The sequence below is a fragment of the Gobius niger genome (genome assembly GCF_951799975.1).
Source record: "Gobius niger genome assembly, chromosome: 16".
Classification (NCBI taxonomy): Eukaryota; Metazoa; Chordata; class Actinopteri; order Gobiiformes; family Gobiidae; genus Gobius; species Gobius niger.
Window position 1 is genome coordinate 19,917,951 of NC_136867.1, and position 16,131 is coordinate 19,934,081.

The 16,131-nt window shown below is 42.4% G+C and overlaps 1 protein-coding gene across 2 annotated transcripts in view; it reads right to left on the reverse strand.

Moving 5' to 3' along the window:
- fndc3ba (fibronectin type III domain containing 3Ba) overlaps positions 1-16,131 on the reverse strand; it is a 108,534-nt gene that overhangs the window by 58,795 nt on the left and 33,608 nt on the right. The window contains exons 1-2 of one of the 2 annotated variants that reach the window (XM_079573381.1): positions 15,439-15,652; positions 14,978-15,053 (exon numbers count right to left, since the gene is read on the reverse strand). In XM_079573381.1, the coding sequence (XP_079429507.1) occupies positions 14,978-15,053; positions 15,439-15,516 (154 nt within the window). In that variant the 5' untranslated portion in view covers positions 15,517-15,652. Of the gene's footprint in view, positions 1-14,977; positions 15,054-15,438; positions 15,653-16,131 lie in introns of those variants that run through there. The other variant, XM_079573380.1, reaches the window with a different exon arrangement.

Below are 16,131 nucleotides of genomic sequence, written 5' to 3' on the forward strand. Positions count from 1 at the left end.
GGGACACAAAGTCTTAGGTTTGCACGATTGTTGAATCTTATCTTATTGGAATTTGCACGGACTAACCATGATCTTATCCATAAAAAAAAATAACGGACAAAACTGCAACTAAACCATGACTAACCATGACTGTGCAGTGTGCACGGATCATCAAAAGGCAGGAGAACTTATAAGGTCATATCTCAATGCACAGGTAAATATGATCCCTGATGCTTCTCGCCAATCACTGACACCGACTACAAGAACAAGAAGCAGATGTATTGTGCGATAGGAAGTGGACTAAAATAAAAGACGTGATAACAAAGGATGTGTGGGAGACTGCTCTAAAATAGCTTGCGTTATATTTGCGGCCCGGGTGTGAAACATATGATGCTAAATAAACATAAGCCACAGTCTATCTCCGGTGAGTCAGGTCCGGCAGACATCTTAAGAGTGGGCAGGGTGAGGTCGTGGTGAAGGAGGAAGTCGGGGCTTCCTGCACGGTCCTGCCCATAGCGACAACACCCGCACAGACAAGGCAGAGGGGCACAGACAACCGCGAGCACGCAAGCATGACTGGGCACTAAGAGGGCCATTCAATGCTGAACAACAAACCTAAGTGGATTTGATCAAGAAGTGATTTTATATTTTCATTGCTCTAAAATACGACTGTCCATTAAAAGTGCCAGTATCCAAAGAGAAAATTACAAAACAATGATTTTTTTTTATTCCCCCGGTGGCACCACTTCCATACACAGAGCCCTTGGCGCGCTCCTGTGCTCTGAGTGACAGTGTGTAATTTGAGCGGCTGCCGATTTGCTGTGGAATGCAAATCATAAGGCCATGCGGTGTTTGAAGGCTGTACTCCATAATGCATGTGCTCAGGTATGTGTGTGTGTGTGGCTGTGTCCTTCATAATGCATGCATTCAGGTATGCATGTGAGCATTCCTGCACAGCGCCACATTTACACTTAAAACTGCCTTACATAATGCTGTCAAAATGCACAATGACTGATACTGAAACATGTTTCTGGAGCTCATAAACTTGAGCAATTCTTTGATTCAAATATTGGAGTATTTTTAAGTAACACAAACAAAATGGGAGTAGTTCTTCACAGATCAATAAAGATGGGTGCGTAGGATGAAGAACCCAAACAGTATTAGAAAGGAAATCCCACCATCAATCCTTGCAGACAATGTATTTATAGAGTTGCAACTTTATGACACAGAAGCAGTTGTAGAAAAAAACTAATTCATAACAAGTAGTTATGGAAGCAACCTTTGAGTGGGAGTAATAGGCAGTAGACAAATATATTATATTTTGTAGTTCACATCAGTTATTATTTGGCAATAATACGTTACAATACAAAAAAATAAAAATAAAATACAATAAAAAAAATTGAGTAAACCTGCATTTTATTACTATTATCTATTCTACACCTTTAAAAGGTTAAAAGTGTGTTTCACTTTTGTGGGGGAAAAAAAAAGAAGTTTGTAGAAGTGAGTGTTTGACCTTTCAGTGGCCGTATGTGTGGTTCGCTTGGTGCCTTTGCTTTCCGTCCCAATTTTATGTCAGTTTTTTTTGTAGGGTTTTTGGTAGGTTTTCTGAATGGAATGTAACACATCAGAAGTGAAAACCTATTGGTCCTGGAGCACCACAGAGGCCTACGTGGTGAAAAGCAAAGGCACCATGTTAACCACACATACAGCTGCTGGGTCACTGACAGGTCAAATACTCATTAATATTAACTTCTTTTCTCATAAAAAGTTATGTAATGCACCTTTAAATAATAGATGCATACAAAAACACCTTGAGATCTGTTTGTGGAAATTCCCTCCTCTCAGGTTTGAAGAGGTGTTGTATTACTATCCACTCCGCCTCGATGGCATATCATCAGCTTATCGTGGAGAATCTAGTAATGCCTATAGTGCAGCGCTATCGTTCCTATAATGAGACTGGAAACAGCACATAGGATTTATAGGCCCCACTGGTAATATAGATGAGTGTTTTATCATTTTGAAACAGTGATTTTATTGCAGATAGATAGGAGGTTACATTATTTTGCCAAAACACTCCATAAATCTTGCGGCGTTTCCAGTCAGACAGTGGCCCGACTCTTTTGCCTCAAGTGATTCTTAAAAACGTTGTAAATCGACTATTATCAAATGAGTCCTTACTTCTAAGTGCAGCATTATCTGAGGCTATGGGGCAAGGTTGCATTTATTTGTCGGATAGCTATTTAGTGCCACATGAAAGGAAAGAGTGTAGATATTTTAAAACTGTTAATAAGTTGACCTCAGCAGCAAGCAGTAATGGGACAGTAAGATTTTTCAGCCAAGTCCTGCATTTGGTCATCAGGTCATTCATTCTATGTGACCTCCCCTAATGCATGCCAGACTCAGAGGGATAATCTTAGGTTAGGATCCTAGAAGTACAAGACTACCGTCACTAGAAGACCTTTACCCTACTTTGAAACTATTGGAACTTTCCCCATCACTGACATATAAAAACGTCATTTTCCCCTAACCCTGATATTTGGTTGTGTAAGAACTCCTTTCCCAGGGGTAGCGTTTCTTGTATCTGTAGCTTATCGTGTGGTGATCATTGTGTAAACTGTCTCCAGGCGTACAAGCCCCGATCTGTTTAGTGTTTGGCGTTTGAGCGTGGGTGCCAGCCTAAAACCTCCACCCAAGAGCACCCAGAGGAGGGGCATCCAGGGAGGGGAGCGCAGCGGCGGGACGACCTACTTCTGCCTTCAAGCCTCTGGGCCCGGTCCAAAGGAGAACAACGTAATGTCTGGAGGGACCGAGCTGAGCAGGCTTTGTTCTACGCTGCACTTAATGAACAGTTCACCGGGGCTATGTCATGTATGTGTAATGCAGGGAGAGACATGTGGCAAAGCAGAAATGCAGAGAGAAAAGGACTAAGCTTCAATGCATATTTTGCATAGTTTGTTTTACTAGCTTTAAAAGCATTTTGTATAGCACTGGGAGTTTTTGTATCTGCGAAAAGTGCTCGAGCATACGTAGTTAATGATCTCAAGTCATCATATCATATGAAAGAAATTTTCCAAACCGCACAAGTTGCAAATGATGAGGAAAAATCTTATAAGTTCATAATAACAGTACTGTACACTTAGGTAACAGATGTCTAAAGTTATCTTGATAGCATTTCGGAAGAGCCTTTTTAGATCATTTTCATCTTTTTCTTTTCTCTGAACCACAGTGCATGATGATCTAGCTAAGTCGCAGTGGTAGTAGGATTAAAAATAGTACTAGCATTGCAAGAGTATTGCTTCAAAGAATGAGTATAAAGCAGTAGTACTAGTAGAACTTCTCTAATGTCTCACATGCCGGCGGCAGACACCTCACAGCAGCACCTGTGCAAGAGTGAACCGTGGCGTGACACTTTTCGGGAGCACTTTGACATTTACAAATGACCACGGTGACCAAAATCACGGTCACCGCGGTAAAGAAAAACAAAGCGGGCCGCGAAACACCCAAACTATTTCTGCTCTTATCACAAGGCTATTCCCAGACTGGAGATATGGGCTTCATGGCTTCAGTTATCAATGTGCACATGCATGGTCTCATACAGTCCTGTTGTAATGCAGTTGTATGAACAAGAACACTTAATATAACATTGGGCAGTGACACTATCCAGATTCAGATGCCGTGGACTGGAGAATTTTTGACATTTAGTGGGAAATTACAGCAGTTGTAGTAATATATCACCAGTGTTGGGAACGTTACTTTTAAAAAGTAATTAGTTATAGTTACTCACTACTTGTTCCAAAAAGTAACTGAGTTAGTAACTGAATTACTCTATAATAAAAGTAACTCGTTACCAGGGAAAGTAACTATTTGTGTTGCTATATGTCAAAGAATTTTGTTTTTTTGTTGTTGCTGTTTTCACAAGTCAATTGAAATGGTTAGAACAGACAGGTGTTCAAAGATGTTCAAAGATGTTCATAGTAACTGAATGAACTGAATGGGGGGTGAGTGGGGGAGGCCCCTGTGACTGAGTGGTATTGTATTTGCGCCGCTGTTTTATTAATGTAGGAATATGGCCGTATTCAAAGAGAATGGGGAGGAACAAGAGTAACATGTGCCAACGATCAGGGCAGACTTTACGCACAAGCATGATGTCTCTCCGTGAAACAATCGACAGCAAATATAAGTTTACATGCCCCAGAAGGTTAGTGGCCTTGCACTGTTCTATGGAGCGGAGAGCGGGGAGAGAAGAAGAAGAAAGGCGCTGAGAGAGAGAGGGAGAAAGACGTGTCTCCACCGCGTCCACTGCGTCTTTGGGTTAAAAATAAGTTCCAACACTACTGATCAATGATCACCAACTTGATTCTCCCCTGCGGCTGCACCGCGCTGTGGGGATGACAAGCCGCGGGTCGGGGACACAAGTAGTTTATGGAGCAGAGAGCGCGATGCAGTACTCTGCACGGACAGTCAGATGTGCGTGTTCTGCTCCGTCAGACTCCGCCCACCCTCTCCACTGCTCTCCCCATGCTGACACCGCGGCGCTTCATTCAGCCCAATTGTAACGTGCCACTTTGTTTACCCAGTAACGATAACGGCGTTGTAACGACGAGGAGAGTAATGAATTAGATTACTCCGTTACTGAAAAAATAACGCCGTTACCTAACGCCGTTCTTTTAAACGGCGTTATTCCAAACACTGTATATCACTACCACTAGTTTGAAGTATTTGTAGGCAGCAGATGCAGTAATAGCAGCACGTGGCATATTGCAACTGTAATCCTAGAAACAGCCGTTGATTGCTACCAACCAGCAGAATGTTTAGTCAAATCAGAGGATATTATGGATAAAAGCAGCAGTAGAGCCAGTAGAGGCTGCAAATGCTTATGTGGCAACCTGTCCTGTGGGGCAAATTACCCCTTGGTTGCCCACCGCCTATTCCATAGCAGGTGCGGCCTCTTTAAGATCTTTCAGGCCAAGTCCTGCAGTACGATCGGGTTGCGCCCCTCTTTCTGGGTGACCAGCCTAGAAGCTTGCACGCAGTAGATTCATTTCACGAATCGATGTCTTTCACCATTTAAGTATTGAAAATTGCTAGGCTTAGACTTTCCCATTATTCCCATGATGTTTTTTTTTTTTTTTTTGGCTTTAGTTATCCACCGCTTATGGCCTTGTAATACACAAACGAACATGCACACTCAATATTAAATACACAACCCAGAGCCTGATGACTCACTGTATCCATTCTCTAATCAAGTCGACATGTCTGGAGGAACAGCGCTAAGAAGTGCACCAGCTGTTAGTGTGTAAACATACCCAAGACTTAAGACCGTTTCCTATCCACCTCCCTTGTTCTTTCCTCCTTAGTTCTCAAGACTCAACAAACCCTGACAAAACGTTGGTCTTACTTTTCTCCACATTTCTTTGAAGCACGGCATTACGCTTTAAAGATAATTCCAAGCACTTCTTGATCACTATCTTACGTTTTTCTGGTTAGAAAACGCGACATTGATCTATTTATGCAAAGTTCCCATCGAAATGGACCTTTGTCACTATAACCCCTCGTCGCCTCGCTCCCCATCACAACAAACCTCCAAGTATGTTTAAAATGATGAAAAAAAAGCTCTAAAAAGTAAATTTTGCATAACATCCCCCTTTAAAAAAAAAGCTTGATTAAAAAATTCCCAACCGCCCCCTCCTTTTTCCTGCGTCTATCTCGGCGCATGTTAATGTGGGGCATTCCTCTGCCGTGAGTCAGAGTCTGAACAGCGCTCGGCCTGTGTCCTCCACAAAAGAGCAAGAGAAAGTGGAAGACAAGGAGAAGAAGACGAGCCGTGTGAATGTGGATGGAAACAGAGTAAGCAAAAAAAAAAAAAAAAGAAACTTAGCAGGGAAATTCCCCCAACATCACGCAGTCCTGTGTGTGCCAAGGCCAAGAGTACACAGCAGCAGAGTTCAGATATCTCGTATGGGAAAGGAGAAGACATATTAATTTGATAAGCAAGGTCAAAGTGTCTAATGTTTCTCTTTACCAGGGCCTCCGATCACTCCGCTGGCTCCAGCTCGATTTCACTCTAGGAAATGCACATAACCAGCCGGCCAATCGGGTGGAAGAAAAAGTTGGGGGGGAAAGGCTGTCTTCTCGAAATATTGTAAACATTGTGACGTTAACAATCACATGCGCAATGTCTGTTTTGCATCGAAGCCTGGGAAACGAGGTCCCTTCATAAATCTAAATATAATAGATAAAGACTATAACTTACTTTGGTACATTGGCCAACTGGTGGATGAAAATGGATTATCGGATATAAAATTTGGCAGTGCATCCTCAGATGAAAAAAAAAAAGGTGCAACCCACCAAAGAACTGTTTACAATCTAAATTTGCATACAACTTAAATGCCCTGATATATTGCAAAAGCAGAGATTTGCGGGCATAAAGATCTGCTGTGCATCAAGCTATTCAAACTAACTATTCGTTTTTAATCAATAGTATAATATTAAGATGACAGTGAAGCTCTTTGCTTTGAAACGTGACTATAAACACATCCTTATGAAGAACATTTACTGTTATAAAACTGGGAATTTGGACCACAATCAGATTAAACTTTTCTTGTTCCCTAAATCAATGTTTGTAAACAAAACTAAATCGGGTAAAGGCCCTTTAATGGGGAAACTGTTGAATGAATATGATGCTATAAAGTGGCTACATTTCGACTCACTTCTGGATCCTTGCGCTCAATGAGATCAACAATCACCAAATGATAATTAACCTACCAGCAGTTTAATGGGAGGCGGAAGTAGAAGAGGAAGTGACAGAGTTTGTAAAGACCGATAGGCAGGCAGAGGAAGGGAGAGAGAGAGAGAGAGAAGGGAGGGACTCTGCAGAAGTAAAGAAAAGGAGAAGAAGTGCTCCAGCTGTACCCTGAGCTTCGACGGAGCCAAGAATGTCATCCCTGGAAAAGTGCTCCGTCTTCCCCCCCTCTCAATCTCTCTCCGTCTCTCGTTCTACGCTCCTCTCCAGAATCTTCTCTCTACAGCTGCTCGCACACTTTCACACTGCATTGCATAGGAAGAGACAAAATATTCCCCTGGGTTTGGGACGCTGCCTGCATCTTTTGAGTTCAGGGATAAATGACGTAAAGTCTTTATGATCTCCCAATGCTATAGAGATAACCCCATTCATCTAGCTCTACCTATAGGACAACCCACTTATCCCCCCACCTCCTTTGTCGAGATCTAAGTCAGGACCATCCCAGAGCAGCAGCAGCAGCGGCGGCAGCTCGTAGGGGTGGCTGGGGTCAAGGCGTAGAGGAAGTGCTTGCCTATAACACATTACAGCAGACACGATCAGACACGCCGGGCCTCCCTTTATGACTTCTTTCTTTCTCTCTGTGTTGACTTTTCCTCATTCTCCATTTTCTTTCTTTTTTTTTCTTCATATTTCCAGCCTAGTGCGTCCCCTCCCATCCGAATACTCGTGTTTGAGTCCATGAGGGCATTGGGTTTAAATGGCAGGCGCTGGGCAGGGCACGCAACAACAATCAGCTCCGTCTCTGTCTGTTCTACATGCCCTTACAGAGGCGAGATACACAGAGCGACAGGCTGAAGGAGGATTAGGAGTTACATTTACTGTGAATATGCTTTTATTCAAGTAATAATTAACAAACATTTTCGACAAGACAATAGTACGGTCCTACACGGCCATTGTCTTCCACACATCGGGGCTAAATTGAGCACAGCAGCCCTGTCCTCCTACTTTAAGTCCATCATAACAGGTAGTAGTCAAGAGGTGCAAGAAGCAGCGCCTGGGGGGGGGCCACATTCCAGTACACACCACCTGGAAAGAGCGAGCGCGTGTGTGCTCCCAAACCTCTTCCAAATGACTAGACAAAAAAAACGCAAATCAGAACAGTCACTAAACACATCCCCAGAAAGAATTTTGTGAGTCTTAAGAGTTGGCCCAAGGCAAAAGAAAAGGACTCAGGTGAGCACGGTGAGAGAGACAGCGTCATGATTCAAAAAAAGAAAAAAAAGGTATGCAACTAAGCACTAAATGAGGGCACATTCGGCAAAGGTATCAGCCCTGTCTCGCAATGACTTGAGGAGAGACCTTCTCGTTCAGAAGCAAAAGCTCTAACAGAACAACAAAGCAATGTCTTGTATCACAATAATGAATACACAAATCCTTAATCAAGCTAGCTTCAAGTCTATGCATCTTTTTTTAATAATAACATGAGACTGATATAATTTCCTACTGAATCAAACCCACATAACAACATTACAGGTGTGTCTCAAATGCACACATTGAAAATAGACAGGACTATTGTACACACTTTCTCGAGCAATCATCTGTACTGTGTTGTACAGGAAAGCTTAGGGGTTTTAAATTCAACTTGTTCCTTAGTTACAGTATTTTGGGCACAATCGGCTCGTGAGTCTGAAACAAAGTCCATGCCAGGACAGACACACCAGGCTATTGATACAAAGAGGCTATTGAGCAGCTGCTAAAAGATCATTAGGTGCTGTTGAAGCCTCTTGAGGTGAGAAGCAAACTAAACAACCCAGTGCAGGTGACAGCTTAAAACCTTGTGCCTACAACGGAAAACCCCTGGCGTGACAGAGAGCTTAGACAGCGCTATTGTCAGGTCATTTGTTTTAGAGGCAGATAGTTAGCCCTGCACATCGTCAATGGGGAACTGCGGTCAATAAAGCGGTCCACCTGGGATCTCTCGTGCTCAGGCTTGTCCCGCTCAAATTGAGTTAACCAGAATGATTACAGTGCTCGTCATATTTCAGCCACGCCGAATAATGCAACAGTATGAAGATGCGACCAAGACGAGGACCAACCGACTGGATCAGAGGGGAGAGAGCAGCAACTAAAGCGCTTACATCTGCTTGAACACTCAAAACAGACCTGGATGTGATTAACAAATTGCAGTGTGCAGATGAGACGAACACTAAAGAAGAGGAGCTCACAGCTGGCTGAGGTCACGCAGACAACCTTTTTACAAATTGAAATGGTTGTAGAAAATGCAATTCAGCCACGGCATGCAAGACATTTAAAAATGTCTAACCATTTTTATAGGATGTATTCGCATAGCATAGCAATGACGATGGTATGCTCATGCTTCCAGACTTCATTTAGTAGGCAAAGTTTTTCTTATTTCAAAAAGTCTCTAGGCTCTTGACCAACTATGAAAAGGGTAATGAAAACTTGCTGGATAACAAATTAATACCAACTTCATGACAGAGCAAGGACCACAAACTTGTGCATCATTCTCTGAATTAAGAGCAATTATTAATATGCATTACTTCCACGCTCCCCTTTGTATTCCGTCCATCCGTTGGGAAGCATTCTACTCCAGATTGCCTTCCTCTTTCATTAATGAGGTTTGGAAATGACTAGGGCTGTCAAAATTAATCTCGATTAATCGTATATATCGAAAAAATTATTAATTGTGATTGATTAAGTTGATTAATCACATCATGTATTTTGACCAAACACACTTCTCACACGATGAGGTACTTTTATGAAACAAAAACTACTTACGCATCAATAAGGCTTGTCTAATTATCCTATTTCAACAAAAAGGATTTCAATGTTGTCCTTATGCTCTACTTTATGAAGCTAAAATTTTGCAGATTCTGTAAAAAATGTTCAGCACCAAAGAAAATGTACCTAAAATATGACTTATCAAGTCTTGGGCGAGGGACAAAGCAAGGGCTGAAGAGATCCCGGTTACAAGCTGTTGGGCTTTTCCCATAATGATGAAACTGTAAATATTTGGTTAATGAAATGTGCAATTACTGAATTAAAAGTTCTACTGCCAATCATGTGTTATCGTAATTGCACCCTGGTTAGGACTTTGGATATATAAAAAGAAAAAATGTATAGGCCTAGAGTAGGATGATAAGTTGAGGTTTATATTATGAGGGTGAAAACATGATTGTCACCTTTTCATTGTTTTTCTTTATTGATCAATTATTTTGTTGGAACAGCAATATATGATAGTGTGAAGCAGTACGTTGCAATCGCCTAACATGGACTGGGCTATAAATACTGCCCTATACAAACGAACCACAGGTGAGTCACATCCGGAGTTACCCATGACCTGTGATGTCATATCCTGTCATGTCACGACCTAACATCCTCCATCCTCCCTCCTATCCCGCCACATCATCCCTTATAAAAATAAAAAATCGGACAAAAGAGCAAACAACACAGTAAACGAACACGGCCTTGTAAAGCACACATAGAGCCATATTAACACATTGACATTCCAGAGCAGGGCGCTCGCACACTCCCCTCCACAGTCTTGTCCCTTTGAAGTGAGTGTGGGAAAGCTCAGGGGAACGGTCTTGGTGGGACAGGGGCGGGGGGGGATGGGCACTGGAGGTGAGTGGGGCGATTGGGGGGGGGAGGGTTACTCAATATTTGCGCACAATATGAGCCGAGTTAGAAGTCAAGAAGCACTGCAATTACGTAAGGCTAAGACAAAGCGGTCAAGAGAGGGGTCCTGAATTGAAGTAAGGTGAAATATGAACTTGTCAATGTGAAGTTTAATTCATGTTCAATATAGTTTTGAGGGTAAATCATTTCCTTTTTAGGGCTGCCTAGAACAAAGACACACACAAAACTTAAAAAATGTGTAAAAGTTCCATTTCAGTCATACTTTCCTAATTTTGTTTATTTTTAGCCTCGTTTTGGTCTTAATTTACTATTTTGCAACATGATCAAAACAAGTGGACAACAAAAGCGACAGTATGGGGGGAAAAGTGCAGGTTATGGTGGTCCACAGCAGGTTTACACAAATACACACGGGATAAGGGCAACATGAAGAGTCGGTGAGAGACGGGGCGGGAGAGGTGAAAGCTCAAAGGGCACGCTGACCCAGAGCACGGAGGGGTCAGGCTGTTTCAACAGGGAATGGAGACATGTGGACCAACACACAGCGGCGGGCAGACATGAGCGTAAGCAAATTCACATGTACAGTACCAGCATTAGTCTGTTCAGACAGTTTCTTCAAAGAAGCTTTTAAAGTTGCCTTCAGCATAGCTTCACAGCAGGTCACTTTATTGAAAACATACCATAGACAAAAGCATGGCTACATCTACAGCAGGTAAGTTTTTGTGTTTTATCATACATTAATACAAAGTAATACATATGTGTGGGACATCTTAGCCTTTTATAGCCATTTCATTACTTTATAACTCAAATAAAGCATATGTACAGTATGCAAAACAAGTTTGAAGAGTTAAACTGTTGATACAAATATAAAATAAACCTGCCCGCTCTTAGCAATAGAATGATTAGTAGTGGAGATTATTTGAGGACAGACATGAAGCAGTCTCTACGTACATTAAAACCACAAAGGAGAATCACATCAGCAGGTAGGGAGTCAGGTTGCACAATATATTGCCAAATTATAGTTTATCTAACTTATTTGGTGATGTAATCTCCATATCACAAAATCACTGTTGCATTTTTTCTTTTTGCACTGAAACACAGCTGAAACACAGCTGAAAGCAGATGTGGCAAAAAAAAAAATCCATACTAGTCATCATATCCCTATTAAGGATATAAGGATTAATATAATTCTTTAGCCTTGTTTTCATCCTAATATTGCATTTTGTGTTGTTTTGACACATTTTAATAAGTATGAAAATTGGGTAAAAGAAAGAGCATACAATTTTTGTTTGCTGTGCTGAAATTGTTTAGTGAAATATTGCTAGAGCATTGTAATTGCTTTCTTATTTTTTGGTCTGCCATGATCAAGACCTGAGTGAGGTCGAAACATGTTGGTGACATGTCCCATTCATAGCAAGGGACTTTAAAGCAGTACTAAGTAACTTTAAATCCTTTTCGTAGTCCCTCTGGGAGTAATACAAGTGTTAAAGGGATGATTGGGGGGTCTTTCATCTCCCCCTGGAGTCTCTGGCCAGAAAACAGCAATTGCAACGTTCCCTGCCCCAATACACACTAATGGAATCACGAAGAAGAAGCTAACAGGCTAACGGGCAAAGCTAACTGCGGGCTAGCGCCACTTAAAGAGTATTTACAGCCAAGTTTGAGTGAAAAAAATGATCTCCATTGTGCCATTGGATGAACAATATCCCTCTCTCCCTTTGTCTTTTCTATCAGCGTAATATTTACTGTCACGGACAATTAATGAGTAAAAAACGCGACAGGCTACGACACCTTCAGTGGGGCTTATGGCCCCTAGGGGCAAGAGTTTCTTAGTTCTGCTTTAAGGATCCATGCAACAAAGCTTGACATGAAAAAGCGAAGCAGTGTGAGACTTGTTAAAAGAGCACCTGAGTTTTCCTTATATCCACCGACCCACTGAAGGACTCACTCTCCCCCTGCATAGAGTCATTTTGTTCTCATATTGTGCAGCCCTAGTAGGGGTTAAGTTTTGGAGCTCTTGAGAAGGGGACAGTCTGAGGCACTACTTAAACATGCATGGATCAAAACACAAATCCAGGTGTGTTTTCCGTGAAGAAAAAACACTAACATGGTAAAACTATAGGCTCATTAATGACCATCTGTGATACCACACGAAAGAGTGGAAAGAGATTGAAAAAGATGCAGGGGTTGGATAAAAAGGTTCACTCCAATGAAAGCATCTCTATTGGCCGCCTATGTGCGTATGTGAGCATAGGCACGCACTCATACCGCAGCGCAGCGACTAAACACAGGTTACTTTATATAAAACCTGCTCCCTGCTTGTGCCTGGAGGTCTCTGTAATCTCCCCCAAGAGCCACACACAAACACACATGTACCAGCACGCGCAAAAGTACACATGCGCAAGTACACAAGCAAACAAGCCCCGTAATCACACTGCAACTCTGTCTATAAGGAGTTGGCCTTCAAAAAAAAGAAGAAAAAACTGCACACTCCCGCCTGTAATTAAACCCGCTGACCTCCTCCAGTGAAAGACGGACAGCAAAAAAGCCCAGGAGTCAGTACGTGTGGCCCCACTGCATTAATAATAAGAGCATTCAAACATGACCTGGCCAAAGCTAACGACGCTAGCCCCTTAAATACTACCGCCCAATTAACTGTCATCAGCTGTGGGTGAAAGTAAGCCAGTGAGGCAGGCTGCACACAGAGATGCAAACCAGTGATACTTTTTTAATGTTAGCCCCATGTATGGATATTGGGCAGCCCTTTAGTTTTAACGCAACCCTAAAATGAATACTTGCGTAATACAGCACATGGGCTTTTGTATTATACAGCAAAAGTAGCTTATGGGTATTTCACCTGCCTGCTTTGGCAAAGCACAATGTCATCTTAGCACTTAAGCAGAAAGCACGAGAGAGCGGCATCTCAAACGTCAGTGCTCTTTGCAACAAATGCGTATCTGTCTATCATCATAATGCACTGGGCTGAGAGTGTAGCTCTAAGAGTCCAAAGAAAAATGTAATTATATGAGGGGAGCGGTTGAAAGAGGGACACTTAGAAGTTAAAGCAGTACTAAGTAACTTGTTTACCTTAATAAATCCTTTCCGTAGTCCCTCTGGGGGTAATACAAGTGTTGGGATGATAGGGGGGTCTTTCATCTCCCCCTGGTTGTCCTGGCCAGAAAATAACAATTGCAGCTTTCCCTGCTCTGACCCGGAGGCCCCAATACACACTAATGGAATCACGAAGCAGAAGCTAACAGGCTAATAGGCAAAGCTAAATGCAGGCTAGCACCACTTTATCAGTATTTAGAGCCAAGTCTGAGTGAAAAAAAATATCTCCATTGTGTAGTTGGATGTACAATATCCCTCTCTCCCTTTGTTTTTTTCTGTCAGTGTAGTATTTACTCACACGGACAATTAACGAGTAAAAAAACGCAACATGCTACGACACCTGCAGTGGCCCATATGGCCTCTAGGGGCATGAGTTGCTTAGTACTGCTTTAAACAATAGGTAACTTTATAAATAAAAATAAAAACAACATTGTGTTAAAAGCTGATTGACAAAATACGTTAAATATATAGAAATTCAATACTCTGCACTCACTAATGTTACACTATACTGTACTATTTAGATGCTAAATTAGGACTAAATCATCAGTTTCCCTTTTTTTTCCTGCAATGTCATTCAACCCAACTCTTATTTTATCTTGTTAGAGAACTTTAACAATACTATTGAGATAAGTTTCGCATTTTGATTCTCATATCTTTTTTTTTTTTATATCAGTAGATCTATGTTGTGCAGCCCTAGTTAGACTACGGTAAAGTGGACGATTGGAGGCTGGGAGGAGCCTTGAAATAGAAAACCTTCTCATAATTCGAAAGAAAGAGCAGCCTGGGACAGGGAGAAGGAGGTTAGCAGAAACACAAAGGAGTTCTTTCACAGTTACCGAGTTGCTGCTTAACTCTGCTGACATCATCAAAGTGAGACGCACAGAGGGTTGGGGGAATTCCCATTTTTGCTGCTGCTGCTACTGCTGCTGCCACCTCCTTCCGTCTTTTAAGAGCTTCTAAGTGGCTTGCATTTCCAGGCTTTTCATGTCGCTCCTATCAGATCCAGCCACATAGCCCCAAGAAGCGGGCTACCATCAGCTATACCCAATCTCTCTCAGGGTAAAACCGCTCTTTCATGCAGCTTTCTTTAATTTGGAGATAACACGCCTAGATGCCAGTGTTCCGCCTCACTTCCCCTTCCTCATCCTTATGGAATTATTGCCTGGTTCTCTTCAAAGGAAACAGACCAACACGGAGTCTGTTTTCAGCAAAAACCCTCTTGCGTTATACCCGTTTATGCTCATACCAACACTTCGAGGAATGCACAGATCGCACTAGCATGTTTGGTGCATGGCATACATCAAAATAATAGGGATGTAAAATGAGGAAAACCCATACTGAATATAGCAGTTACATTATTTTTGTCATAATAACATCTGAATCTTTTAGATGGACTTAAAGTCATTAGGACCAAGCTGTAAGTGACATGTGTGTCAAACAATCAAAGGTACATTTGTTTACAGTGCCATCCTGACATTTTTGACCTACCTTGAATGCATTGCAGCGAGCCGTCTTCTGCCCGGATGGTGAAAGTCTCCCCAGGGTTCACCTGCACCAAAATCACCTGCAAAACATAAAAAAATGAAAAGATAGCTTAATGCTGAATAAGCGAAAACATTGAGAACACTGTACAAACAAGAACTCCAGTTTGAGACCAAAAAGTTGTGGCAAACATTTGTAGTAATCTTTCCCAAATAGGAAAGTCACCACTCTGACCAATAGTAGCAAGGTGGCATAACACGCAGTGGCTTTCACGATAGGGGTGGTGACGAAGACGGATAGAGTTGGCACGCTCACAGCAGCATTAGGTAAGCTGCCGTGACACTGTTGCACATCTTCAAAAAGCAAGTCAAAATACAAGGATACGGCATGTCCACTTAGCACTAAAGATGTCACGCAAACGTGCTTGAAACCACACAGCCCATACTAGCCAACTCCTCGCGTCTTACCGTCAGATTGTCCGCATACAGATTGTTGAGGGAGTACACGTGGCTGTAGACATGAAACAGGTGACCCTCCATTGTCATGCACACGCGCACACACGCCAAATTTAATCATGCATGCAGCCTCTGCACACACACGCGCGACTATATGCTCCACAGGTGTGCCCTTGTGCACATCGTCAGCTCTCTCCCACAGTCTCCCATCTCAGCGCTATAACCTGCTTCCCCTCCTTTCTCAGACACACACACAAATCCGAGAGCCCACACACACCCATATACACACACACACACTTCCTGCTTCGTCTGCTGCTGCTGCTGTTGCTATGGGAACGCAGGCGTAGTACAGGACGACCCGTGTTATGGGAAGAAGACCCCCCCCCCCCATATAAAAGACTAGGGAAACGTGAGGTGTCAGTAAGGCGTCTGCCAATCAGTGTTCTATTAATGTATACTGTGACTCAAGTAATTTAGATCAAACTTAGGCCATGTTCACATCAGGGCGACTGGAAACAAGTCCATATGCATCTGCTGGGAAAATACACTACATTCATGCAGCCGGTGAACACACCCCGACTCTAGCACACATAAAAAAATTAGATACTGAAGGAATTAGGCTTATTATTACCGACATCACATCAACAAAGTTTAAACATGGCCAAAACAACTCTGATGTCTCTAGCAGAGTGTCTTAGATGTCAT